Here is a 26240-nt window from a genome sequence, read left to right on the forward strand (position 1 = left end):
TAGTCACTTACTCTAAAGATGTGTCCACGCTAGCCCATGCCCAAGATCTATGTGCTTAAACCCCCATGTGTACATGTGCTAGTGGAAAACAACTTTGTTACATTTTGATGGTTTTTTAGGTTACAACTTGTCTATTACTTCTAAATATCAGCACAAGACTACATTTACGACCATGTGAGGCACGTTTGCCTATAAGGTTATGGCCTCTAGGCTAATGAATGTGCTCCAATAACATTATCGGGCTTGATGTGTATAACCCTCAAGGATTATCTATAGAAATGGTTGGAAGCATTCATAGACACCTTATGTGCTCATTCCAAATAGAAAGATCATCTTGTGTGCTTAAGAAAGGTATTTCTAAGGTGTCAAAATTGTATTAAATATCCTTAAACCCTTTGAAATGCTAATTCATGGAGTTATATTAACGCTCATACTGTCCAAAAATGGAATATCCACAAATGAGAGCAAAGTCAAATTGATATTGGAATTCATCCCACCTACAAACTATAAGGGAGTACACTATTTTATGAGATAGGTCATTATAGGCTATTGATAGTCTTTGAATGGACTGAAGAGTGCCAAACTAAAAGTGCCTTGGCAAGTACACCCATATTGAGACCTCCCAACTGAGACAACCTAATTCATGTGCATATTGACGTTTCAAATTTCCCATTTGGGTGTGTTAGCAATCCAATCTGAGAATTGGTGCAAGAAGATATATAATGGTGATGTTGTAACACTATGATGTGTTACTTAGTATGTTACTATGATAATTGTCTAGACACATGAAACGTATAGATGTTATGTGAAAATTTTAGTATGATAACAAGCTTTCATGGTGGCTGATTCGTGTGACAAACTTTGCATGTGTAGGTGCTACTCTATATGATAAGTGGGACATGTGTGTACTCCATGCTAATGAGTACGGTTTCCTAATCTCTCACTAGATCCTTTTGTTGCATTGGTATCAGAGCTTTGCTTAGATCCTTGCTTAGGGAGTGTGATTAGTGCACTTAATCATTTTCAGATTAGTTTTTTACACAATTTTTCATTATTTGTTTTGATCTTGGTTGAGAGTGGGTACATGGTAATCACACTTTTTAAACACCCTAATTTGTTCTATTTCTTGATTATCTTCTCGATTAGAGTTTATTTTATCAGAATCTTTTATTAAACTCTAATTTTTATCACTTTACCCTAATTTCTTTACAATATTACAACAAACCTAAGAACTAACAATTTCTTTAAAATCTTGGGGGATTTCTTGTTTTAGTATGAGGGATTTATCAAAGATCTTTGGTCTTGTGCAAATCTTGGTGAAAAAAAGATCAAGAAATGGCTGCTATGCAAGCCTTTGGAGAATCTGGAGTGTTGATTGTAAGTCTTAATCAAGAAAGTATGCAAAATTGAAATTTTGTGTAAATCAAGTTTTCAGCATGGATTTGGAGTGTAATAAATTGAAAGATTGAGCAAGTACTCAATCTTTCAACATGTTTCAGTTCTTGGTTGATTTTCTTGCAAAGACTCATTGGCTGTGCAAAGAAGTGCAGCAAAGAAAGGTCAAAAAGGGGACAAAATAGGTGGACGACAAGAAGATTTATTAGATTATGGAGAGATTATGTTTGAGACTTAAACAAGGTGATTAGTGATAACTAGACTTAAACAAGGTGATTAGTGATAACTATTATAGCACTTGGTGGTTAAGGATATAGTTTAGATAGTTTCTTGATCAAGAAAGGAGATTAATATCATGAGATTAATGCTAATCTTAAATATTAACTCAAACTATCAACATTAAGGTGCAACAAGAGGATTAAGGCTTAGTAGTACCTCAAATACATTAACAATAAGATTACTTAGCTGATATCCCCACACAGAAGTGATTGAAAACCTTCTTGTGGTGGGGAGACACCACTAATTTATCAAGTTACAGTGATCCAAGGATCTTAGATCGTTAATGATCCGAGATTCTCAGCAATCTAACAATCTCATATTGAAAACGATCCTAGCTTCCTAGTAAATCAATGACCTTAGATTCAGAGACAATATCAAGTTGATGACTTGATGATGATCATATGACTGGATGAACCAACAAACCAATAAACCAATGATCCTAACGATTTGACGATCTAGAACCCTTCTCCTTGGGCTTGGCATTTCTACATAATCCACAACATCACTTGCATCAAAAATTGCAATGTCTGCTTTGCATTTTCAGAAAGCCTAGAGAGTTACTTGGCTGCTTGGCATTTATATAAACATTGCAGAGGGGTGGCTTGACACTATGGTGGTGGTTGCATTACGGGGGCTATGGGGCTTGTTGTAGTATTGATGTGCCTTGCTATTCGTTTTCAGCCTTCGCCACCTCAGGGAGTCGGTGGCTTGATAAAGTACTCTTGTGAGCAAGGGAGCTATTCCGAGGTAGGGTTCCTTTCGGTTCTTTAGGCACACACGCCCTTAATCTCTACATAGATAAGCTTAGCCCAGTTTTCTAGTGAGCAAGGAAGCTATTCCAAGGTAGGGTTCCTTTGGGTTCTTTAGGCACACCCACGCTTAATCTCTACATAGATAAGCTTAGCCCGGTTTTCTTTTGCTTGAATAGGATTTGGGAAGGAGTGAACTTTGTTAAATCATGTGAGCAGCCCTACATCCACTTGGGTCATGAGAGGTAGGTGTAGTACAACCCAACCACAAGGCATGACCATGGTTAAGTTAAAGGACTATCGAACCAATTCTTAAGCTAGCTTGACAATTCTGCCAAGAACTCTCGTCTTCTATCAAGGTCATCAAAACATACCTTCAATCATGCATGGACTCTTGTCTTCTATCCAAGCCGTTAAACATCATGTCTTCGACCATACCTTGCATTGCCAATATGACCATTTGGCAAGTCCTTGCTGCTCACACCACTTTGTTCCAAAGCAACACTATTTGCACTTTGCTTAGCAATCCCATCATGATTCACTTCCAAATGTGCATTTTCTCCATTTGCAACATCGGTGTCATCATGAGGCAAAGGTCCTTCTTCCATGGTGCATATTCGCTCCTCTTGTGGAAGTCTTTGAGGATGTTCACCTTTTGAGAGGCTTGTTCCTACCTCTTCTAATGCCAGAACTCATGTAGGACTTATGCCAACCAAATGGAATCCGAATACAAGTCTTGACGGCTCAAAACAAAGCTTGAGAGCGAGCGACAAGCTTTCTAATGGTGCATCACTTTTTTTATTCCCAAGTCCAGATAGCTCTCTGTTTTTGGGTTGCGTGCAACCAAAAACCAAGAAATGGATGGAATAGGCAACTCTGAATCAAGCCCTCTTTAGCTTGTTTGAAAGCTTGGAGAATGCCCTTTCCAAATATACAATCAATTTAGTTTCAATCTGCTGCGTTAGTTCTCTACTTTGAGCCCAACATTGGGTCCAATCTGCCCCCTCCAAATGGTGGCTCTATTTATATTTTTAATTTTTAAAATTAGACCCATGGAGCCTTCTTTTACAAAAAAGCACCTATCCTTCTTACAAAAGTGACATGAGTAGTATTTGAACCTTGTCAAACATTTTTAAGGGAATAGGAACTTTTCAACTACCATTTTCTAAATTTATGTATTGCATATATATCACCTTTATTATGCTTTTGCTTGTTGCCTTTAATAGCGCAAGCTTTTAAAGGGCAAAAGCTTTTTATAATAAATCCATATCAATAATTTAGGTTCTTTATTCCTTTTTGTTTGAAGCCACATTCATATCAAATGATAAACTCAAGGGTTGAGAGAGATGAGATGAAAAAAGTGTACATATGTTTGAGCTTGATTTCCTATATATATTACACAACTTGAGAGAGAGAGAGAGAGAGAGAGAGAGAGAGAGAGAGAGAGAATCTCCAAAAATCTTATTAAATGTGAAGGGAAAACAAAAGAGAGAGAGGAACACTTAATTCAGATTGGTACTGTAGTGATTTCTCGATGAAGCTATTCAGATTGCACAAAGGAGATTCGTTCTTTCTAATCTTTTTGCTGATTCAAAAAGTAATCAATTTTCCCATTACGATACCAAAGTCCAAACCATTGCTTCCTCCTCCTATGGAAATCAATGTGCAATATGGTCAGAAGAAGAGATTGCCAGACATGCGATGCACAAGAAGGCAAGCCATGCTGCCTTCATTTGTAACATGTATGGTCCATTTTCATGGTTTTTCCTTTTTTCTCAATCAGCTTTTTTCTGTTGTCTTAAATCTAAAGTAGAACTGCTTTTGAGGAAACAAATGCTATTCGTTCCCTTTCCAATTCCTTAGTTTTTTTTTTTTCCTGAGCGGAGGTCTAAGACAGCCTTGGAATGCCACTGAGACTCAAAACACAAACGCTTTTGTCATTAACTTCATCACTCCCATTTTTGAGAGTGCTTTTGGTACCCATCACCCCAAGGGAACACCATTACTTTTTGTTGAATATAAATTTTTATGTTCCCAAACTGTCCTAGATTCTTTGGTAGTGAGCCCTACAGTCTTATCATCTTATCAAAACTCATGAGTCCAAACCTCTAAAAAAGGCCAAGACTTTGGTCCCCAAAGAAGATCACAAACATCAACCATGCTGTGGACGATATGCTGGCTAAAAGGGTCGTTAGGCCTTCATCAAGTTCATGGGCAAAGGAGCCTCGTATAAAGGATTGATTTGACCCACTTAGCAATGTGAGGGGTTGAGCAACGTCCAACCAAAATCATGTGCTCAATGAGGTTTGAGCTCAAACAATGGACGATCTGCAAAGGGTTTACAATGAAAGAAGAATGATAACATACAGAGAGCGAAGCCCATTGTCTCTTCTAAAGTAGTAAAAACAGCTCAAGCAAACTTGATTACCACCAAATTATCAACAACGTCTTGGACCTTTAAGGTGCTTCTAAGCGCTTTTAACATGTTATTCTCAACCCCTATGTTGAAGTCTAAGGTTCAACATGCAACCTCCATGTTCAAAGATCAACATGAATCTTCCATAGCCACAAGACCTCTTACCTACGAGTAACTATGATGGCTTTTGCTATAATTTTCATTAGGAGGTCCCATTGGTAAGCTATTTTGTAGGAATGTGGAGATGTGTACCCATGTGGCAATCCCCATGCCTTATAATTACACTTTTTGAATTAAGAGTTCAACCTTAAAACAAGAAAGAGTAAAATACTACTTTGCATGTATTAATTGAGAGCTAATACTTAGTTGTTTCCTTTGAGCCTTTCTTGTGGTAATGCCATGAGTCGCTACACTAGTCTTCATTGAGCACACCCAAGGCTCCTTTATTGTGCACTTGACGACATATTTCCAATGCATTTATCAACCAATCCAATTTTTCATTTTGCCATATTTTCAACAATCTGGCATACTTGCTTAAGGATGCCCATGGCTCCTTTTCATTGTAGCAGAGGATGCATGCAAAAAGGCAAGACTCCTTCCATAGAAATTATTTTCTTGTTTGACTTATTATATAGCTAATCTATTGCTGCCGAGCAGCTCAATATGGAGCATGCATCATGATTTATTAATAAGGTTCCCTTTACCATCTGCTTAAGCTACTAAAGAAAACATCAGGATTCCAAGTTCAACTTCGAAGATTAAGTCATTAGATTCAATATTTATCTTGTAAACAACAAAAAGCCAACAGCTTCCTGAAGAAAAACTAGCATGTGAGTGATCAACATGTGTACAATTTGTGAGTGTAGTCACAAAAGCTGCCATATTACATATCCCTTTAATGAAATGCCGACAGGAAAGTGCATGGACATGTTTAGCAGACCGTTCTTCACCTTTCACCTCAGCACACACTACTCTTTACTTAGAGGGTGTCTTAAAGTGGGTGGAATTTATAAGATCCGACATACAAGGTGCTATTCTTCCTCACCGTACAGATATAACCCAGGATATTGAAGGAGGCCAGATCCCCATCACACAAAGAAACTTACCATTAAAGCTATCTCTATACATCTACTCACCTGCATTAGTCGCCTGCTGCTGCTCGGGCTCATCACCAGAGCCATTGATATCATGCTTACACAGAGGGCACGATGCATTTATCTTCAGCCACTTGTCCACGCAATCCACATGGAAGAAGTGTGCACAGGGTAATCCCCTCAATTCCACATCATCCTTGTACTTTCCAAGGCAAATGCAGCAAACCTGTAGTGCAAAAGCCCAAAAAAAGCATCATTAAATTTTGCAAGAAACTTGAGGAAAGAGTCCCATGATTCCCAAAGGACACCAAAAGATTCATCTCTCAGTTACAGATCTGACATACAGCATCTTCAGCAGAGACTGGTCGCTCTATGTCCGTACCCACTGCAACAACGCCCCCTTCTCCAAGATATTCACTGTCAGAATCGTTTGGATCTTTGCATCCTTTGCCTCCACTTGCATCCTTTGTCTTGAACTTGTAGATAGGAAGTGCTTCAATTACCTCAGGAGCAGCACCTTTTGCTTGTCCTTGGTCCTCCCGGAAGCCCAGAAGTGTGATCAGGCATGGTAAACAGCAGCATATGGTTGCACAAATTATGAAGGGCATGGCATAGCCTATGCAGCTAAATGTGAGGAAAACGATGCATAGCCTGCATAACCACAAAGAACATACAGATTCATGCACAAAATTTCATCAAGACGGGTTCTGAAACAGAATCTAATCATATAATCAGCCATTCCACTTTGAATAGTACCTGTACAAGTTGGGAGCTTCACGAGAAGATGAATGGCCTCCAAATATCCACACATTGCCCACGACAAACCAAACCGCAAAAAAGCAATCCAAAGCAATCTTGAATCTTTCAATTTGTACAGCCATCCTGTCAGACAAAGCTATATCTTAATTTGCATTCTCGAGCACAAAAGCAAAAAGACATGCAGCTATACACAGTTGAGAGCTATTAGAAAAGCTATGGTCTAAAGAAGGAAATAGAAAAGGATGAGCGACACCACCCTTTAATTCTCAACATTAATATAGAGCATATTTTTCTAATAAAAAAGATTTAGTATGAAATATGGTTCAAAAAAAGTAAGAAATCAAGGTCTCTAAGGACTACCACTCCATGCCAAAGTAGCCTCTTAACAATATTAAGATCACAAGACCAGTCACCAAACCATAGTCACAGGAATCGGCAGAAACAGGGGACTGACTCGCTGAACCACCGTTTCCAACCTTCGTAGACTCTTGGAACAGGCCTGAAACGGCCCCAATCCACCATGTCATTTTTATTAAACTGGAGTCCTACGTTTTTTAAAAATGTGAAGTGTTATGACATTTTTTTTTTCAGTCCCCCCCGCTACGTCAGCCGGCGTTTTTTAATCGTGTGAAGTGTTATGACGGATTTTTTCAGTCCCCTGCTACGTTGGTCGGCTGTCCGCACACCTCTGTTTGGAGTGGCCATGTGGGTTAAGCGGCACACACCTGGGTCCTATGCAGGTACTAAAAGAAAAAAAATGACGTTGAAAAAAATGACTCCCAAGTATTAAAAGAAAAAACAGCTCCCAAGTATAACGTTCAAAAAAAAAAACGTTAGCAAGAAAGCAACGACTTACTTCAGAGAATGTTTTCACTTATCGACATAAAAATAAATAAACCTTGTATATTGATTAATCCCGTTGTTCTATTCTATTGTCCCTGATTTAAATAGCTAGCACGTATGGCGTTCTATCAGCAACGGTGCGACTGTCGTTCATGTGTGGCTGAGCGACAATACATTGAGACGGCTCATTGTCGATGTTGTTTGCCCCTTCGAGAAAGCCTAACATTGCAAAAGGCTACTATCAAGAGGGCTTAACGATGTCGTTGCCTTCCCCTATGCAAGCAATCCCAAGACACAATCGACCACAATCCCCCATATGCCAAACGTCCGGCCTCCAACCGTTGATCCTGTGGCCCCAGCTTAACCTGCAAATATTTTCGCCTTGCTAAGATAGGTAGTGCAACCCGGATCCGAGCGCACTTGCTTCACCAACACAGGCATGACAATCTTCTGTTCCAGCACCAATACTAAATAGTCAAAGACGGGATGAGCTTCGTCAAAAAGATGAAGCCGCACGACCATCTTCATGAGAGCAGGGCTTGGAGTCAGAGTAGATCCTTCCACTTATGTCAGTGCTTCAACAGAGACCTCTCGAACCAGTAGGTCTTCACTCCATGGCTTGCCTTCTTTCTTTGGACCCAATGCAGCACCGTTTGGAGCACCACCACCACCGCTAGTGGGAGCAAGGGGGAGTGTTCGCTCAAGGCAGAGCACACTTCCAAGTAGATGGGACCCAAAGGAGGAGGAGATCGATGCTAGTGTTGGCCGATTCTTCTACCACGATGCCATTTTCTTCCAAGCTGCCCACAGTTACTACTTCAAAGACATGGTTCGAAAGATTGCAGAGTATGGACCCACCTTCACTTCTCCATCGTCAGAGACATTAAGGACCAGCTTACTAGCGAAGGAGAAAGACATAGTTGCTACAGCTACAGAGGTTGTCACATCTTCTATGGCATGTTGTACAATGTTAAATTCTATGAAAAGTGAAAAAACTATCTACTTTTCTTCCTACTATGTCCACTTGCTTATGTGTTTTCTCTTCTCTTTCTTCTATGTGGCTGTAATATACAGCGGAAGTCTTTGTATTGGAAGATCCTATCACACAAATGCTCACACCGTCTTCTGTATCCTGAGTTTCGTGAGTTTAGCAATCCATTTTAATACTTCAAACTTTAAAGAGATAAGAGAGAGATATATGAGAACTGTACACCAGATTGGGTCCCGAATTACCACTGAAGGGCCCCCTATCCCAATAACGAGATAGTATTTGCTTTGTTACTTTAGAGAGAATGACTGTGGACTGTAGATAAGCCAAACGCAAGATCTCGGAGGATCAGAAGCTTGGTTGAGCTGTACACGGCTGTAGAAACACCTCAATGAACTGATCTCGAGCCTAGGCACTCTTCCCAAGGGCATGAGGAAGGGCTGCACACCTGAAACTGAGAAAGGACTACGGTGGACTGTTCTAAGCTATGTAAATATGCTGAAAATGCTTATGAATGATATGTTACCTTCACCAGATGACTGTAGCATGTATGGATGATGCACAGAAGGTGGAGACAATGTTGTAGGGCTAAAACGCAAGGTGGAACTGATGTAGAACTGTAAACGCAAGGCTGCAGGGAACTGGACACAGGCCGGCTGTGATATATGCAGAAACGCAAAGGCATATGGTGAATTGGGGACTGTGGAGGTACTGAAAGGCTGCGCCTATGGTCTAAAGGGATTGTACTGATGTATGGCACTGCTGAATCTGCTGTGTTGGAGTACAAGAGATGTTGTACTGTTGCGTTGGACTGCTAAGGCTGACTGAAGCAGAAACGCAGGTTCTGAAGGGGCTGGAGAAGCAAACGCAGAAGCTCCGAGGGGCTGGATGAGTCTATGGCTGCAGGCGTGGATGCTCCTAAGGCTGAGGATGAGAGGCGCATGGCTTCTAAAGACTGAATGAATGTCTAAGCCCTATGCAAGCCTATTTATACTAACCAGGGGCTCGTCATTTATATAATAAACTTTATGTTTATAAATGACATTAAATGCTCAATAAATACCATAAAATATGGAAAAAAATACCATATAAATCCTAGTAAATTCCCTAAGGCTTCTGGGATGTTCTAAATGATGCACAAGCATATGAATGCATATTATGCAAGATGCAGAGTGCTTTCTAATGCAAACCCTAAGACTTCTACTAACTCTAAATGCATGAATGATTCTCTCCAAGTGGGTTAAGGGACTTGACTGACTAACTGACCCGCTAAGGCTGAGGAATGACCTACGTAGCTCGTGCCTGACTTATCCTGGACTGAGGATGTACAATGGGGTCACAGCGTACGACAAATATCATCCTACTGGGTTCTAATAATGTACAAATGTTGCACTGCTGATGATGAGCCAATTTGTCACCATGCACTGAGTGCAGAGTGCATGTGACATTCCCTTCTGCTTAGCCTGGCGACAGGTTCATGGCTTCCAAGTAGTCCCCCAACAACTGGGGGTACTCCTGGAAGAACTCCTCGTCTAGCCATACGGTTTCGTGGGTACCTCGATCTCGGAATTTCGTATAGAACTGACGTATCCGTCGACCGGAACCATCCTTCCAACGATGAAGCAGGATCTGCTCGGGCTCAATAACTTCTGCTTCGTCGACCACGTCTGGCTGCTGTTCATCTAAAACATCAAACACTTCTAGACCAACATATGGCTTTAGCCAAGAAACATGGAAAACATCATGCATTGTCCAACTGGTAGGCAATTTTAACTTCATGGAGACGTCACTTAACTTTTTGACTATTGGAAAAGGGCCAAAACTATGGAATGAAAGCTTGGGACAATATTTGTCCACTTGTTTCAATCTTTGTTTCATGATGCACTGAGAGACCCAATCCCCTTCCTTGAAGTGGATATCTCGTCTAAACTTACATGCCTGTAAGTGAACTGAATAATGGCCAGGCTCAAAATTGAGGGCCAAACTGGGTTGAGTACCAAACTCTACGGAATCGACATACTAATCTTCTAAGTCTTTTCCAGAGGTGTTGAGAATGGTAGACTCCTGACTGGTCTAGATGCTGGTCTTTCTACTAAGAACATCTGCTACTTGGTTATACTGACCAGGGATGTACTTGATCATTCCTCCAAACTGGTGGAAAATCTGACCCTGTCGAGTGCGCTAAGCACTCCACTGGGCACTTGGCATCATCGGAAGCCACTTAAGTGCTTGGTGGTCTGTGGTGACTGTGAAAATGTGTCCATAAGGAACAAGTTTCAAATGTTTGAGAACTGACTGCTGTTCTAGCTTGCCCTTGAAAATCTTGGAAAGACAAGGGAAACTTACTAGGAGGTTCTACTAACTGTGGGATACTGGGTGGGAGATCATTCTTAAAAATGTCTGAATGAGAAAGGAGATCTGCCAACTGAGGGACTGAAGATGATGAGACAGCGGTTATCGATGAGATAGAAGCTGTCTGAGCATAAATCAATGCTCCCTCTGCTTCCTTGCACATAGCTCGTCGGGCCTAGAGATGAGAAAGCCAAGAATGCTCCTATCCCCCCGAATCATGACAGGCTCGGGAAAACCTTTAGAGATAATAAAGGTGTCCTGTCCCTAATTGGGAATAGGTTTATACTGACGAAACCACTGGATTCCTAAGATCAGGTCACATCCCAAAAGAGAGGAGACAATGAAATCTCGCTGGAATGAGGCCTTTTGAACTTGAAAAGAAAACTGTTGTGCCTGTTGAGATATGTGGGTGCGGAGACCAGGTGTAAACCCGTCTATCTTGATAGGACACTAAGGTACAACTCATGTTGGTAGCCAATTGGGGAGAGATGGCGTCCTCAAAACTGCCCATGTCAAAAAGGATTATGTGTCACCGATTGGCCGACCATTTGGTCCATTCCTAGTTTTTGCGTCTCGTTCACTTGAGGCCAGGCCGGTGTCTCGTGTGAAGAGGCCAGTATTTTGCTGACATGGACGGGAGCCAGACTGGTGCCACCCGTGTGTTAGCAGGATGGTGTCGTATGGACGGGAGCCAGATCAGTGCCACCCGTGTATGACCTGGACTGTGTTCGATCCATGGGACTGTCACGCCATGGAAGAGCCAGTATTCGTGCCGTGTTTTACCTATGGGACTGTCACACCATAGGGAAACTCGTGCCTGGAACTGTGTCTTACCTATGGGACTGTCACTCCATAGGAAGACCAGGTTTTTATGTTTTTATGTCGTGCCAGTTTTGTGCCGACAGATATTTTGTACATGTTCCATGAACGGGAGATATGTCCATGTTACTATTTGCACATGCACACATATTTTGCATGTTTGAAACTGTTTTCGCATGACATGTATTTGTGTGTTTGCTTGCCTGACGTGTTACTTACTGAGCGGGGACGCCTGCCAGTGAGTCGTGAAGTCTGCTCTGTATTCTGACGAGTTTCAGTGCATGTGAACAGGTGGTAAGTATATGGTACATGTTGTTTAATGTTATTTTATTCTAACCCCTTTATTTATAAGGTTAGGTGTTCACACTTATTTAAAAGTGGGCACCCCCTTTGGGCACCCACTTTGGGGCCAAGGTGGGGAGCCCCACTATTAAGTGAGTGTGGGGGTGGGCATGGCCACCTACCCCCACTAATCCCCCACATGCAAACGTGGGTATGACCAAGGTTAACTCCACTTTCAATTTTATTAAAAAAAAGGGCCCCCTTCAAGCGTAGAATGCATCGCATCTTCTTGGCGTTGATTTTTCATCACCCATCGCTTCCTTCTTACGTAAACAACCGGCGACCAGCGCTTCGGCTTCTCACAAGCTGCGCATACCACCATCAGCAAGGCTGCGTTTCTGCATACAGCCAGCAGGCCGTGTCCATCAGCAGCAACAGGCGGCCTTTCTCTTGAGGCTGCAACCACCCCTGTAGGCGGCTGCCTTCTCTTTCCACCTATACAGGCGACTCCTCCAACGGGCTGTACCCTCTGTTGCCGGCTGCGCTTGCCCCTCTACAGGCTGGCTGCAACTACCCCCCACAGGCGGCAGCATACTTGAAGGCTGGCGCTGCTTTTCTCCTCTGCACTCAGACGTGGGTTCCACCTCCACAAGGACTGTTGTGGCTGCTCTCACAGGCGGCTACTGACAGGCTGCCATTTTCTCTACCTTCAAGACATTGTCCACCACCAGAGGCTATATCTTTCTACAGGCCACTACTCCCCTCGACGTGCTGTTGCTTCTTGGTGTTCGTCACTAGGAACTGCACACATGGGTATTGGTTTCCTATCAACCATCTACAAGTAAGTGATTTTCAGATTTGAGTAAAGCATTTAATGTTTAAATCTGATAAGGGATTCATCCCTCTACGGCCACACCCGTTCGGTGCCGGGTTGTCCAAGCTGTATTGGCGAACCTCGGTCCAAAGGTGCTGAGATCGGGAGAGCCAGGCGTTAGTACGAGAGCGCCTGTTTGTGCGTGGTCTCGGAACACCAGTGAGGCGCTCTCTGCGGAGTCCAGTGAAAGCACAGGACCGTAGTGATTGGACCACACTAGTGGTCGTTCTGCTTCGAGTTTTCTTCATCGAAATCCGAGCCTATTTGTTTGGTACTGTTTTCATATGTACATGGACATTATCTGGTTCTCAGAACCCATGGAGCATTGTATTCATTAAATACTCCCAATAAATATATCATATATTGAGGGGGGGGTCGGCCCGTTCCGACCCCAGTGCTGGTGTCCATCTTTCCATTTTTGTTCATTTAAATTTCAAGTTGTTTCAAGTTGTCCATTTCATATTTGTGGTTTTAAAGTTGTGCTATTAAGCGTGTGGGTGTCCAACGGAGTCTTTCCCACTTGACGGGATCGGTTTCATTGGTATCAGAGCACGGTTGTTTCCCTCTTTCTAGTGGGGAAACGAACCTGTGTACTGGACATCCCGCTTTTAGCAAACTTAAAACACAATGGACAGCCAAGGCAACCCTTTGGAAGTACCAAATTCGAGGGGTCCATCTAGTGCTTCTCGTGGGTCTGATGCCCTGCGTGGTAGGCACAAGCCTCTTGAAAGGGTTATGGATAGTGAATCCAAGGGTCAACTGTCTCCAGGAAAGACAGTTATGCTTGAACAAGAGCCTGAAGCTATGAGGGCTGAAATGGAACATATGAGAAAACTTTTGCAGGCTCAAGAGCAAGAATTGAAGTTTTTGCATGAAGATCCTCATCTACAAAGTGCTATTGAAGCCAGGAAGGCTGATGCTATGGTTGATGTAACCTTTGAATCAATGGCTCGTGAAGTGGGCAAGAAACCAAGGGAGTTGGCACTTGCCTATCTCCTTCGCAAAGGTGATATCAAAGAGGGGGATGACGGAGAGCTGATTTTCAGAAATCCACCTCGTTTGAAGCATGGAGATCCCGCATCCCAGAGGCTGAAATCTTTTATGCAAAAGGAAGAGGTGACTGTCACCTCTCGACATGCATCCTCTCCCCAAGGCACTAAGCCTGATAGATTTATGTATGCCAGTGCTCATGGAGGGCATCAAAGTCACATGCATGCAAGATATGTATCTCATGGTGACAGGTCTGCTTCCAGAAAAATTTTGCCTTCTGAGTTGTCTCATGGAGAGACTATGCCATATGCAGGTAAGTCACATGCATCTGAGCTTCGAGTTCGTGGAGCACATGCCACCGTGCCCCATGAAGCTTCTTTGACGGCCCATGGAGCCCATGCAGACAGGGCTACCCCGTTGGATAAGGGGAAAAGAAAAAGAGAGGACCATGAGCCTCATGCCAGGAAGCTCAAGGAGTTCAAAGCAGGTGATAAATCTGTCAAATTTGATGTCTTTCATGGTGAACATGATGCTTCTAAGGTGTTAGCGTTTGTGGCACAGTTCGACATTGCTTTTAGCGATGAGGACTTTACAGAAAAGTCGAAGGTGCGCCATGCTAGCATGTTTCTGAAAGGCACTGCTGCCCATTGGTGGATCACCGAAAAGATCACCAAGGATCCCATCTCTACTTGGAAGGAATTCAAAGATAGATTTTATGCTCAGTTCTTGCCACCCAATGCAGAGCAAACTCTCACTCAAAAGTGGGATAGGCTGGAACAAAAAGATAATGAGAGTGTGCAACAGTATGTTAACAAATTTTGGAAAGTGTTGCTGGAAGTGACTCCCTTCATGCTAATCTCTGAGGAGGAAAGAAAGAGGAAGTTTCGTTCTGGATTGCAACCTGCATATAGATCGGGTATTGAATTGCACCTAAAACATACGTTGCAACAACTCACAGCTTCTGCCCTTGCTACAGAGCAATTGGTGCTCAAGATTAAGCAGGATCAAGGAGGTTCCAAGGGGAAGGACAAGGCTGTCCCAAATCAGCAAAAGGGTGGACAGCCACCTAAAAAGAACTTCCGGGAGCCTTACAAGGGTGGTAAAGCTGAAAATTACATCTAAAGAACAGGGCCCAAGAAAGAACAAATTTGGATTAACTCCGGAGCAAAGAGAGCAATATGCTAAGGATGGAAAATGCTTTTCTTGTGGTAGCAAAGACCACATGTTTCGGCAATGCCCAAATCGCAAATCAAAGCACGAGGACAAGCACACCAAAGCAAATGTTCATGCAGTTCCTGATGTGCAAGGTAATAAAGGTCATGATGCTAAAGAGAGAATGGTTTGCAAGGCTTGGGGGCAAATCAAGGATCAGCCCGCACTCTTTATGTTTGATGACTGTGCAACTGACAATTTCATCTCTATGCAAATGGCAGCTGCATTGGGTATTGAGGTTGAAAATATGGGACCTCAGATTGAAGCTGAAGCTGCATTTATTGGCAAAGAGGTGCAGGTTACCCCTTTGATTGGGAAGTTGCGTATCCATATACAGGGCTATCTTGATAATGAGCATTTCCTAGTTGCTCCTCTGAATGGATGTGATGTATTGTTGGGCAAGCCGTGGCACCATAGGCTTGAGCCCCGCAAAGACTATAAGTCTAATATGATTTCTTTTATGCATAAAGGCCGCATGCATTTTATTGATGCTGGCAAAGAAGGGGATTCCATCCCAGTTGTATCACACATCCAAATTAATAAAGCAATGAAAAAGAGTCTTTCAGCGTACTTGGTTTTTGTGCGTGATAGTCTTGTGCCAAATCAACAAAATGTGGATGCTATGTCTAATGATAGGCTGAATTTTCTTAATGCATTCAACGACTGTTTTGCTTACTCGTTGCCAGGTGAATTACCTCCCCAAAGGCCCGAAGATCACCGCATAGATCTTGTGCCAGGTAGTTCTCCACCTAACAAACCCGCATACCGAGTGAGTGTTGCACAACAAGAAGAAATTATGAAGCAGGTAAACGAGCTTTTAGAGAAAGGTTTGGTTCAGCCCAGTTCCTCACCTTACTGCTCTCCTGTGCTTCTTGTTCAAAAGAAGGACGGATCATTCCGTATGTGTGTAGACTATAGAGCTTTGAACAAGCTTACCATCAAGAACAGATTCCCAATTCCGCGTATTGATGATATCTTGGATAAGCTTGATGGCTCAGCTTGCTTTAGCAGACTTGATTTGAAGAGTGGTTATCACCAGATACGCGTGGTGCCACAAGATGTCCATAAGACTGCATTCAGGACAGCCTTCGGATTATATGAATTCTTGGTAATGCCTTTTGGTCTCACTAATGCTCCTGCTACTTTTAATCGTATGATGGATAGGATATTCCGATCCCATCGCAAGTTTACAGGAGTCTTCTTTGATGATATCTTGGTTTTCTCCAAGAATGAACAGGAACACAGAACTCATTTGGTCACAGTGTTCGAAGAGTTGCGGAAGCATAAACTTTTCGTCAATGCCAAGAAAAGTGAGTTTTTCCTTTCAGAGATTCATTATCTGGGACATATTGTATCCAAAGATGGAGTTACAATGGATCCTGCAAAGATAGAGACTATTCGGAATTGGCCCGAATTGCAAAACGTACATCAAGTACGTAGTTTTCTGGGATTATGTTCGTACTACAGGCGTTTCATAAGGCATTTTGCTATGATTGCCACTCCTCTACATGATCTCACGAAGAAGAAAACTGCTTTTAAATGGACTTCAAAGGAACACGATGCTTTCTTGCAGCTCAAGCATGCGATCATATGTGGTCCAGTATTGATTGTTCCTGACTTGCACAAGTCATTCGTGGTTGAATGTGATGCTTGTGGTGATTGCATAGGAGCTGTCCTAAATCAAGAAGGGCATGCAGTTGCATACGAGAGCCGTCGTTTGCATGATGCTGAGCTTCATATGGATATCTATGAGAAAGAGCTCTTGGCTGTAATTCACGCCTTAAAGATTTGGAAACACTATCTTCTTGGGGCTGAATTTGTAGTCAAGACAGATCATCAAAGCTTAAGATACTTTCTATCTCAAACCAAGCTTTCAGAGAAGCAGATGAGAATGGCAAATTTTCTTTCCATGTTTCATTTTCAGATTGTGCATACTCCAGGAAAGAAAAATGTAGTGGCCGATGCACTATCTAGGAGGCCTTATATTGCTGCAGTCTCAGTGGCCTCTCATGGAGATCTATCTGCTATGAGAGATTTGTATCATTTGGATGCTGATTTTTGCCATATATGGACTGATTTGATGGCTGGTCATTCACATGCCTCTTATGTTATCAACGAGGGTTATCTTATGAAGGATAATTGCCTATGTGTGGTGAAGGATTTGCGTCCAAAGGTTATGGACGAATGTCACGCTCCACCTTATGCTGGTCATAGAGGTATTATGCCTACTACTCGCATGATTCAGAGGTACTTCTTTTGGCCGAGCATGCGTAAGGACATTGAGGCTTATGTGCGTGCTTCTATTACTTGCCAAAAGGTGAAATTTGACAGGCAAAAGCCTCCAGGTTTGCTTCAGCCATTGCCTATTCCCTCGCAACCTTGGGAAAGTATCACGATGGATTTTATTATGGATTTGCCTAGATCCCAGCATGGGAATGATGCTATTTGGACTATTGTGGACAGGTTTAGCAAGCAAGCTCACTTCTTGCCCGTCAAGAAAACCATCAAAGCTGATCATATGGTAAAGCTTTTTCTTGCTAATATTTTCAAGCATCATGGTATGCCTAAATCCATTGTTGGGGATAGAGATCCCAGGACTACAAGCCTATTTTGGAGAGCTTTATTTGATAATATGGGTACTAAGCTTGAGTTTTCATCAGCTTATCATCCCCAAACGGATGGCCAAAGTGAAGCTGCAAATTCAGCCGTGTTGGATTTGTTGAAATGTTATGTGGCAGATCAAAAGAGTGCATGGGAGAAGTATCTTCCACTTGTTGAGTTTGCCTACAACAATACGATCCATGCTTCCACAGGAAAGGCTCCGTTTGAGATTATTTATGGCAGAGTGGTCTTGCCACCCATCCTTCGTACAAAGGATGAGATTTTTGCAGCTGATGAATATGTTCGTGACTTGGATGTTGCCTTTGGTCAGGTGCTGACAGCCATTGCAAGATCTCAGGATAAGCATAAAATGGCTGCTGACAAGCATAGAAGGGACATGGAAGTCAAAGAAGGTGATTGGGTATTGCTGAAATTTGAGAAGGCTAGGCTTCGGAAGAGGCCAGGACGAGAAGGATCATATCCTAAGCTTTCTCCTCGCTATTATGGACCCTTCAAGGTGATTCAAAAGATCAATGAAGTGTCCTACAGGCTTGCTTTACCTAGTCATTGGAAGATTCACAATGCTTTTCATGTGAGTCTATTTCGGAAATATGTGGGGCCAGATCCTGATGAGCCTGTCACAGAAGATCCGCCAGAAATTGAAGAGCTTGAGGAGATCCTCCAGCCAGAACAGATTGTTTTTCACAAGGAGAGAAAGCTACCTGCAGGAAAGCTTTCCAGGAGATACCTTGTGAAGTTTAAAAATTATTTGCCTATTGATGCCAAATGGGTAAATGAGGATTATTTTGCAAATTATCCGCAATTGTTGCAGGCATATCTTGAGGATTTTCAGTTGAGGTCAACTCTTTAGAAGCCCGGGGGGATGTCACCAATTGGCCGACCATTTGGTCCATTCCTAGTTTTTGCGTCTCGTTCACTTGAGGCCAAGCCGGTGTCTCGTGTGAAGAGGCCAGTATTTTGCTGACATGGACGGGAGCCAGACTGGTGCCACCCGTGTGTTAGCAGGATGGTGTCGTATGGACGGGAGCCAGATCAGTGCCACCCGTGTATGACCTGGACTGTGTTCGATCCATGGGACTGTCACGCCATGGAAGAGCCAGTATTCGTGCCGTGTTTTACCTATGGGACTGTCACACCAAAGGGAAACTCGTGCCTGGAACTGTGTCTTACCTATGGGACTGTCACTCCATAGGAAGACCAGGTTTTTATGTTTTTATGTCGTGCCAGTTTTGTGCCGACAGATATTTTGTACATGTTCCATGAACGGGAGATATGTCCATGTTACTATTTGCACATGCACACATATTTTGCATGTTTGAAACTGTTTTCGCATGACATGTATTTGTGTGTTTGCTTGCCTGGCGTGTTACTTACTGAGCGGGGACGCCTGCCAGTGAGTCGTGAAGTCTGCTCTGTATTCTGACGAGTTTCAGTGCATGTGAACAGGTGGTAAGTATATGGTACATGTTGTTTAATGTTATTTTATTCTAACCCCTTTATTTATAAGGTTAGGTGTTCACACTTATTTAAAAGTGGGCACCCACTTTGGGGCCAAGGTGGGGAGCCCCACTTTTAAGTGAGCGTGGGGGTGGGCATGGTCACCTACCCCCACTAATCCCCCACATGCAAACGTGGGTATGACCAAGGTTAACTCCACTTTCAATTTTATTAAAAAAAAGGGCCCCCTTCAAGCGTAGAATGCATCGCATCTTCTTGGCGTTGATTTTTCATCACCCATCGCTTCCTTCTTACGTAAACAACCGGCGACCAGCGCTTCGGCTTCTCACAAGCTGCGCATACCACCATCAGCAAGGCTGCGTTTCTGCATACAGCCAGCAGGCCATGTCCATCAGCAGCAACAGGCGGCCTTTCTCTTGAGGCTGCAACCACCCCTGTAGGCGGCTGCCTTCTCTTTCCACCTATACAGGCGACTCCTCCAACGGGCTGTACCCTCTGTTGCCGGCTGCGCTTGCCCCTCTACAGGCTGGCTGCAACTACCCCCCACAGGCGGCAGCATACTTGAAGGCTGGCGCTGCTTTTCTCCTCTGCACTCAGACGTGGGTTCCACCTCCACAAGGACTGTTGTGGCTGCTCTCACAGGCGGCTACTGACAGGCTGCCATTTTCTCTACCTTCAGGACATTGTCCACCACCAGAGGCTATATCTTTCTACAGGCCACTACTCCCCTCGACGTGCTGTTGCTTCTTGGTGTTCGTCACTAGGAACTGCACACATGGGTATTGGTTTCCTATCAACCATCTACAAGTAAGTGATTTTCAGATTTGAGTAAAGCATTTAATGTTTAAATCTGATAAGGGATTCATCCCTCTACGGCCACACCCGTTCGGTGCCGGGTTGTCCAAGCTGTATTGGCGAACCTCGGTCCAAAGGTGCTGAGATCGGGAGAGCCAGGCGTTAGTACGAGAGCGCCTGTTTGTGCGTGGTCTCGGAACACCAGTGAGGCGCTCTCTGCGGAGTCCAGTGAAAGCACAGGACCGTAGTGATTGGACCACACTAGTGGTCGTTCTGCTTCGAGTTTTCTTCATCGAAATCCGAGCCTATTTGTTTGGTACTGTTTTCATATGTACATGGACATTATCTGGTTCTCAGAACCCATGGAGCATTGTATTCATTAAATACTCCCAATAAATATATCATATATTGAGGGGGGGGTCGGCCTGTTCCGGCCCCAGTGCTGGTGTCCATCTTTCCATTTCTGTTCATTTAAATTTCAAGTTGTTTCAAGTTGTCCATTTCATATTTGTGGTTTTAAAGTTGTGCTATTAAGCGTGTGGGTGTCCAACGGAGTCTTTCCCACTTGACGGGATCGGTTTCATTATGAACTGTCGGCCCTTGGCAGAGCCATAAGCTCGGATTGGGCTTTTCTGTGTGGTTGTTGCCTCACCCTCCTGCTTAGCATCAAGTACCACGGATGGCATGGAATGCATAGAAGGTAAGATCTAAACCGCATTGGTGGTAGCAAGCGGGTTTAGAGGAGCGGGGGATACTGCGGCAACTGTGGCAGAAGGCTCTTTGGAGGCTTGCTCCACTTGCCTTTTTGGACAATCCTTCTTACCATGCCCAATGGTATGACAGAAAAAACAATGCCTCCTTGAGCCTTTTCCTCAGTGGTCTTCTTAGGCTTGGATTCCTTACTCCCTGCACTAGAGCTAGGACTGTTGTCTATCTTAGTGTCTTTAGAAGACGAATTATCCTTCCCCTATTGGGGTTTGGTACTGGACTGAGATGACTGCTTGGGCTTGCCTCCGTTCATCTTCATTTCTTCATTCTGAGCGAGAGTCAGAGCCCGGTCATATGTACTGGGTTCAAAGTTACGAACTGTGAACCGAATGTTAAGATCCAATCCACGAATGAATTGCTTCATCTTGGCTTGCGCAGATAGTCCTAACTGCTGTGCTAAAGTAATAACCTTTCCGAAAAACTGAAGAACTGGGGATCCGTTCTGTCTGAGTCCATCTTTCAGACCGGTCATGTATTGGGGCGGAAGAAATCTAGTCTTCAGGTCATGGACAAAGAAGTCCCAGTCAAAGGCTGTGACACCTATGGCTTGGTCTGTATGAATACTAGACCAATGCTGCCACCAAGTGACTGCCTCACCAGTGAGATGGGGAGCCACTAAGTGGACTTTATCTTGTGGGTTTGTGATCCTAGCTAATGGAAAACGTCAAAAAGATGAAGCGGCACAACCATCTTCATCAGCTCAAAGTGCAGGGCTATGTGTGGAAGTAGATCCTTCCACTTATGTCGATGCTTCAGCACAAACCTCTAGACCCAATAGGTCTTCACTCCATGGCTTGCCTTATTTCTTTGGACCTAGTGGAGCACTATTTGGACCACCACCACCACTAGCAGGAGTAAGGGGGAGTGTTCGCTCGAGGCAGAGCACACCTTCCAGGTAGATGGGACCTAGAGAAGGAGGAGGTGGATGCTAGAGTTGGCCGATTCTTCTACCACGATGCCATTTCCTTCCAAGCTGCCCCCAGTTACTACTTCAAAAGTTCAGACATGGTTTGGAAGATTGCAAAGTATGGACCCACCTACACTCCTCCATCGTGGGAGACATTGAGGACCACCTTACCAGCCAAGGAGAAAGACACAATTGTTGCAGCTACAGAGGTTGTCACGTCTTCTATGGCATGTTGTACAATGTTAAATTCTATGGAAAGTGAAAAAACTATCTACTTTTCTTCCTACTATGTCCAGTCCCTTCTGTGCTTTCTTTTTTCTTTCTTCTATGTGGCATCATGTGCTTCATGGCAATGACGCACGTTAGTCACTTCTTCTTTGCAACCTTTTCACCCATGGCCCAAATGGATTAAGCTGACTCCATCTCAAAGTGGTCCTGGTGGGATGAGGTACTCGCAGAGGGTGGCTACAAAACAAGAGGCATAAAAAGGTGGACATGTAAACATTGCCACCTTGCGAAGACAGGTAGTGCAACCCGGATCCGAGCGCATTTGCTTCACCAGCACGGGCAATCAAAGATGGGAGGAGCTTCGTCGGAAAGATGCTGCAGCATGACCATCTTCGTCAGCTCGAAGGGCAAGGCTGGGAGTGGGAGTAGATCCTTCCACTTATGTAAATGCTTCATTACAGACCTCGGGAACCAGTAGGTCTTCACTCCATGCCTTCTTTCTTTTGACCCAATGCAACACCTTTTGGAGCACCACCACCACAACCAGTGGGAGCAAGGGGGAGTGTTCGCTCGAGGCAAAGCACACTTCCAAGTAGATGTGACCCAGAGAAGGAGGAGGTGGATGCTAGTGTTGGCCGATTCTTCTACCACAATGCCATTTCCTTCCAAGCTACCATCAGTTACTACTTCAAAGACATGGTTCAGAAGATTGCAAAGTATAGACCCACCTACACTCCTCCATCGTCGGAGACATTGAGGACCACCTTACTAGTGAAGGAAAAAGACAAAGTTGCTGCAGCTAACATAGACTATATGCCGTTTCCTACCCGGTTCCGATTCCTATAGCTCTACCGGTCTCCCATTCCGGGGGTAGCTGGTTTCGTTCCCGTTTCCAATTTCTGGTGACTATGCACCACACAGACGGGGAAAGAGCTCTAACTTCTCTATTACCTATCCCAAACGCCTCCCTCCAAGATGTTAAAAAAAACCTTCCCAAAAATAAGCAAGCATTGAGTAAGAAAAGTGGAGATGCTCTCAATGGCAAGTAGGCATCTCCCCTTCCAAAAATGCCATGCAGTTGTGCTAGCTATGATCTCCCGGACTCTCTCACCCATGCGATCATCATCAGGAGGCACAAAATATGTGACATCAAGATAATGGGACCCTGCATCTAGTCTAGTATGAAACCTGAGTCACCATGTCCCTATAGTATGAAAGCTGTGACCTCTAAATTGACCTTTAAAAACATAGGAGTTCTTGGCAATGCATCAATGCCACTCCCTCTTTGAATGATGTAAGATGAATGTACCTTGGTCTACTCTTGCTATGAGCAAAGGAATCCCATGCCATAAGTGTATGGCCTCTGTAAAACTCCATGAAAATCTATTCCATGAAATCAACAAATGTTGAGCCTTATTAAATATTCTCACTTGATTCACACCTCTTACCATTCCAAACTTTTAACCTTTTACTCTTTCAAAAAGCATGCAACAAAAATTACACCTAAGTTGAATCCAACCACCATTGCAGGATTCCAATGTTCAATGCATACCTCAAGTCTCTAGCAGCGGACACTCCATGACCCCTTGCCAGAGACACCATGCTATTAGCATCTTCACCCTGTGCTGCAGTTCCCTGAGGCAATGCATATGAAGTGCGAGGTGAGCTCAAATTACTTGAAGAAGAGGCTGCTGGTGATACATGATGCAAAACCTGCCCAGATTGATGGGAAAAATGATGGGTGTATCTCCAATATAGAAGTGGAAGAGTGGCTAGACAACCTGCTGCATAACCCGCCACCCACACAGAAAGTGGTGCCTTTGGTTTCTCATCCCTTGAAAGGGACAGCACAATAATGGAGGCAATAATCTGACTGACCGTAATTGTCAGCTCGATTGATATCCACAATCCTGAATTTAAAGGGCTAGTTCTTTGGCGGGCTCCGTAACTGGTCTCATCACCATGCCATCCAGGAGATCTTGGACTTCCAAATCCCGCAAAGGTAGAGTTCGACTGAGGTTGACCTGCTGCTGATGCTGATGTGGTGCCAGGTGAATCCATGGGGATAACGGATTCACTATATAGTGTAGCAGATGTGATCGCTGATTCTGCATTCTGAATTACACCCGCTCTTTCATGTAGGCCTTGAGAATCTTCTGAAACGATAGTCAGAACATGCTCATGATGATATGGTGGCGGCGGTGACGAGGAGTCGTGATCCATAAGCAAAGGGTAAGTATCAGTCTGCTGGCATTCCCGATTCAAATCCCTGTAGCCAGAAGCCATGGAAGCACAGGACCCTTTTCTTTGTGAAAAGCCACTCAAAGAGATGGATGGTCAATACCTTTACACTTGATCTTATCGTTTTGAAGCTGAGAACCAATCAATGTGCTGCAAGTGATATTGTATGTAGGCACCGAGAACCAATCAATGTGCTGCAAGTGATATTGTATGTAGGCACCGAGAACCAATCAATGTACTGCAAGCAATGTCGTATGTAAGAGTGGTTCCTTGGGTCATTCGTGGGGGTTGTTAGCTTCGATCCGTACCATCAAGTACTTTACAATAATCGAGGGCAAGGATTTGGAGACCGCATTAGCTAGTAAATAGATGTCCGAGACGTCATATAGCCCTAATATATGCAAAGGATATGCACTGATATTTTGATGTTTTAACACATACTGCCGCACGGCAACAGAGGAAAACCAAACCACTGTCGAAAACGAAGATCCGATTAGCAACAGCCAAGATGTACGGAAGCTACATGAGTTGAGAAAAAACGTTGGGTTGCACAGAAACCCTAATTGGAAACCTGAAACGAGAGGGAACGCGCACGGGCAGACCAGCCCACACACACACAATGGGGGCAGCCCACAAACCCTAAAATTGCAAAAACAGAGAGGGAAACTTCCTGTTTTAGCAGATCCAATTGAATGGAGAAAATAACTTTTGACTTTCGCTGCATATAATTCTGAGAAACTTGCGCTTTGAGGAAAACGCAGGTGGAAGGTTCAACCATGGAGACCGAGAAAACCATTAAGGTCAGCGAGAACAAATCCTCTGACCCCTAAACCCCACTTATCCCCTAATCTGTGATTAGAACAAAGCAATCTACTTATCTTGCTTGCTGATGTGGCAACCTTAGACTAGTCTAGTAGCCATGGTTAGGTTATCTACACACTTGAATGTGATGGTTGGTTTGTAATGTGTAAGGGCCTGATTGCCCCTTCCTCCCCCCAAGCTGGGTCACTACAAGTGTCTAAAAGAGACATGAGGGCCTTTACATAGGAATAGTCCATATTTTGCACATTTTGCGGATGGCATCATGTGCACGAGCTTGTTGTGACAACATCCGCCCCCCACTCGTAGCCTTTAGATCTTTAATGGGCACATAAAATGTTTAATGGACCTAAGAAGGAAGGTTGCATCCCAAGTAAAGGGTGAACTCACTAAACCACTAAGTGAATTAGCCACAAGATATGTAGTAACCAGTTGATGCTACTACCTGAGCTCGCCTTGATCACAAGATGGACAAGGGATGATGCAACGTGTACTCTAATTATAGCCTCCAAGGCTTTACATCAAATTTCTTATACCAATCCATCGCTAAAATTGGGTAGATACTTAATAAGATAATTTACATGTGAGAAGATGTGTTGATGTGTAATGAAAATCACGTGTGAGATTGCATGCACTATCACTCTCAATAATTTAATTTTTTATTACATTGATTGGGCCTAGTAGAAATAATACTATCTAAGTCTACCATAGTGGATGCATTTTCGCCTTAGATTCATTATATAAGGAACTAGACTTTTTCAACCCATGCCTTTCCTCCTTCTAGAAACAATGTAGACAATTTTCTTGATGTATTAACCAAACAAATGGTAAGCCAAACCATTTGTTTGAAAAAAGGGGGGAGGCTTTAGACACAAAAAGAGGGGGAGGGTGGGCTTTGGACACAAAAAGGACTTTCTTTATTGAGGTTAGTTTTTGTGAAATGGTTGATTATACAACACAGTTGCCAAGAACTATAATTAACACTTTATTGAACTTTATCACAACTATAAACAATGCTTCATTGAACTTTATCACAACTTGAAGATGTTATTCATATCAATACTTACTAGCTATGTCTTCCCTTTATAAAAATCTAAAAAATCAAAATGAAATTAAACGAGGTCATTTTGCTATATTACAACCTCCATTTGACCTTATTAAAATTTGATTACAAATGTCAACCATTCATAATTTAGTATTATGGCGCAAATGTAAACAACCCTAAAATAAATTATGCCACATTCCTTTCATAAAGACAATTTGTTAAAGCCACCTTACGTATATCAACATAATTAATGATGCTACTATTCAAGCCACCTATGTGTTAACTATGTCTCTCCTTCAAAGTAA

General features: G+C 43.3%; 1 protein-coding gene across 1 annotated transcript; it reads right to left on the reverse strand.

The window, feature by feature from the left end:
* Nucleotides 1–5576: 5576 nt before the first annotated feature.
* Nucleotides 5577–24518, reverse strand: LOC147610390 (E3 ubiquitin-protein ligase At1g63170-like). Its single transcript, XM_086786045.1, has 5 exons — nucleotides 24380–24518; nucleotides 23383–24309; nucleotides 6690–6815; nucleotides 6278–6584; nucleotides 5577–6159 (listed from the first exon to the last, which is right to left on the reverse strand). Exons 2-5 carry the CDS (start codon nucleotides 24114–24116, stop codon nucleotides 5968–5970), a joined length of 1359 nt encoding a protein of 452 aa, XP_086642171.1. The 5' UTR covers nucleotides 24117–24309; nucleotides 24380–24518; the 3' UTR covers nucleotides 5577–5967.
* Between the last annotated feature and the right edge of the window lie 1722 nt (nucleotides 24519–26240).

Source organism: Cibotium barometz, chromosome 49, assembly GCF_041138505.1.
Source record: "Cibotium barometz isolate CiBa-2024 chromosome 49, ASM4113850v1, whole genome shotgun sequence".
Classification (NCBI taxonomy): domain Eukaryota; kingdom Viridiplantae; phylum Streptophyta; class Polypodiopsida; order Cyatheales; family Cibotiaceae; genus Cibotium; species Cibotium barometz.

Excerpts from the sequence above, each read along its gene's own strand:
- LOC147610390 (XM_086786045.1), bottom strand. The coding sequence starts at position 24,116 with ATGGCTTCTGGCTACAGGGATTTGAATCGGGAATGCCAGCAGACTGAT. Across the intron at positions 6,585-6,689 it reads GAAGCTCCCAACTTGTACAG|GCTATGCATCGTTTTCCTCA; the intron begins GTACTATTCAAA and ends GTGGTTATGCAG. Across the intron at positions 6,160-6,277 it reads CAGTCTCTGCTGAAGATGCT|GTTTGCTGCATTTGCCTTGG; the intron begins GTATGTCAGATC and ends TTTGCACTACAG.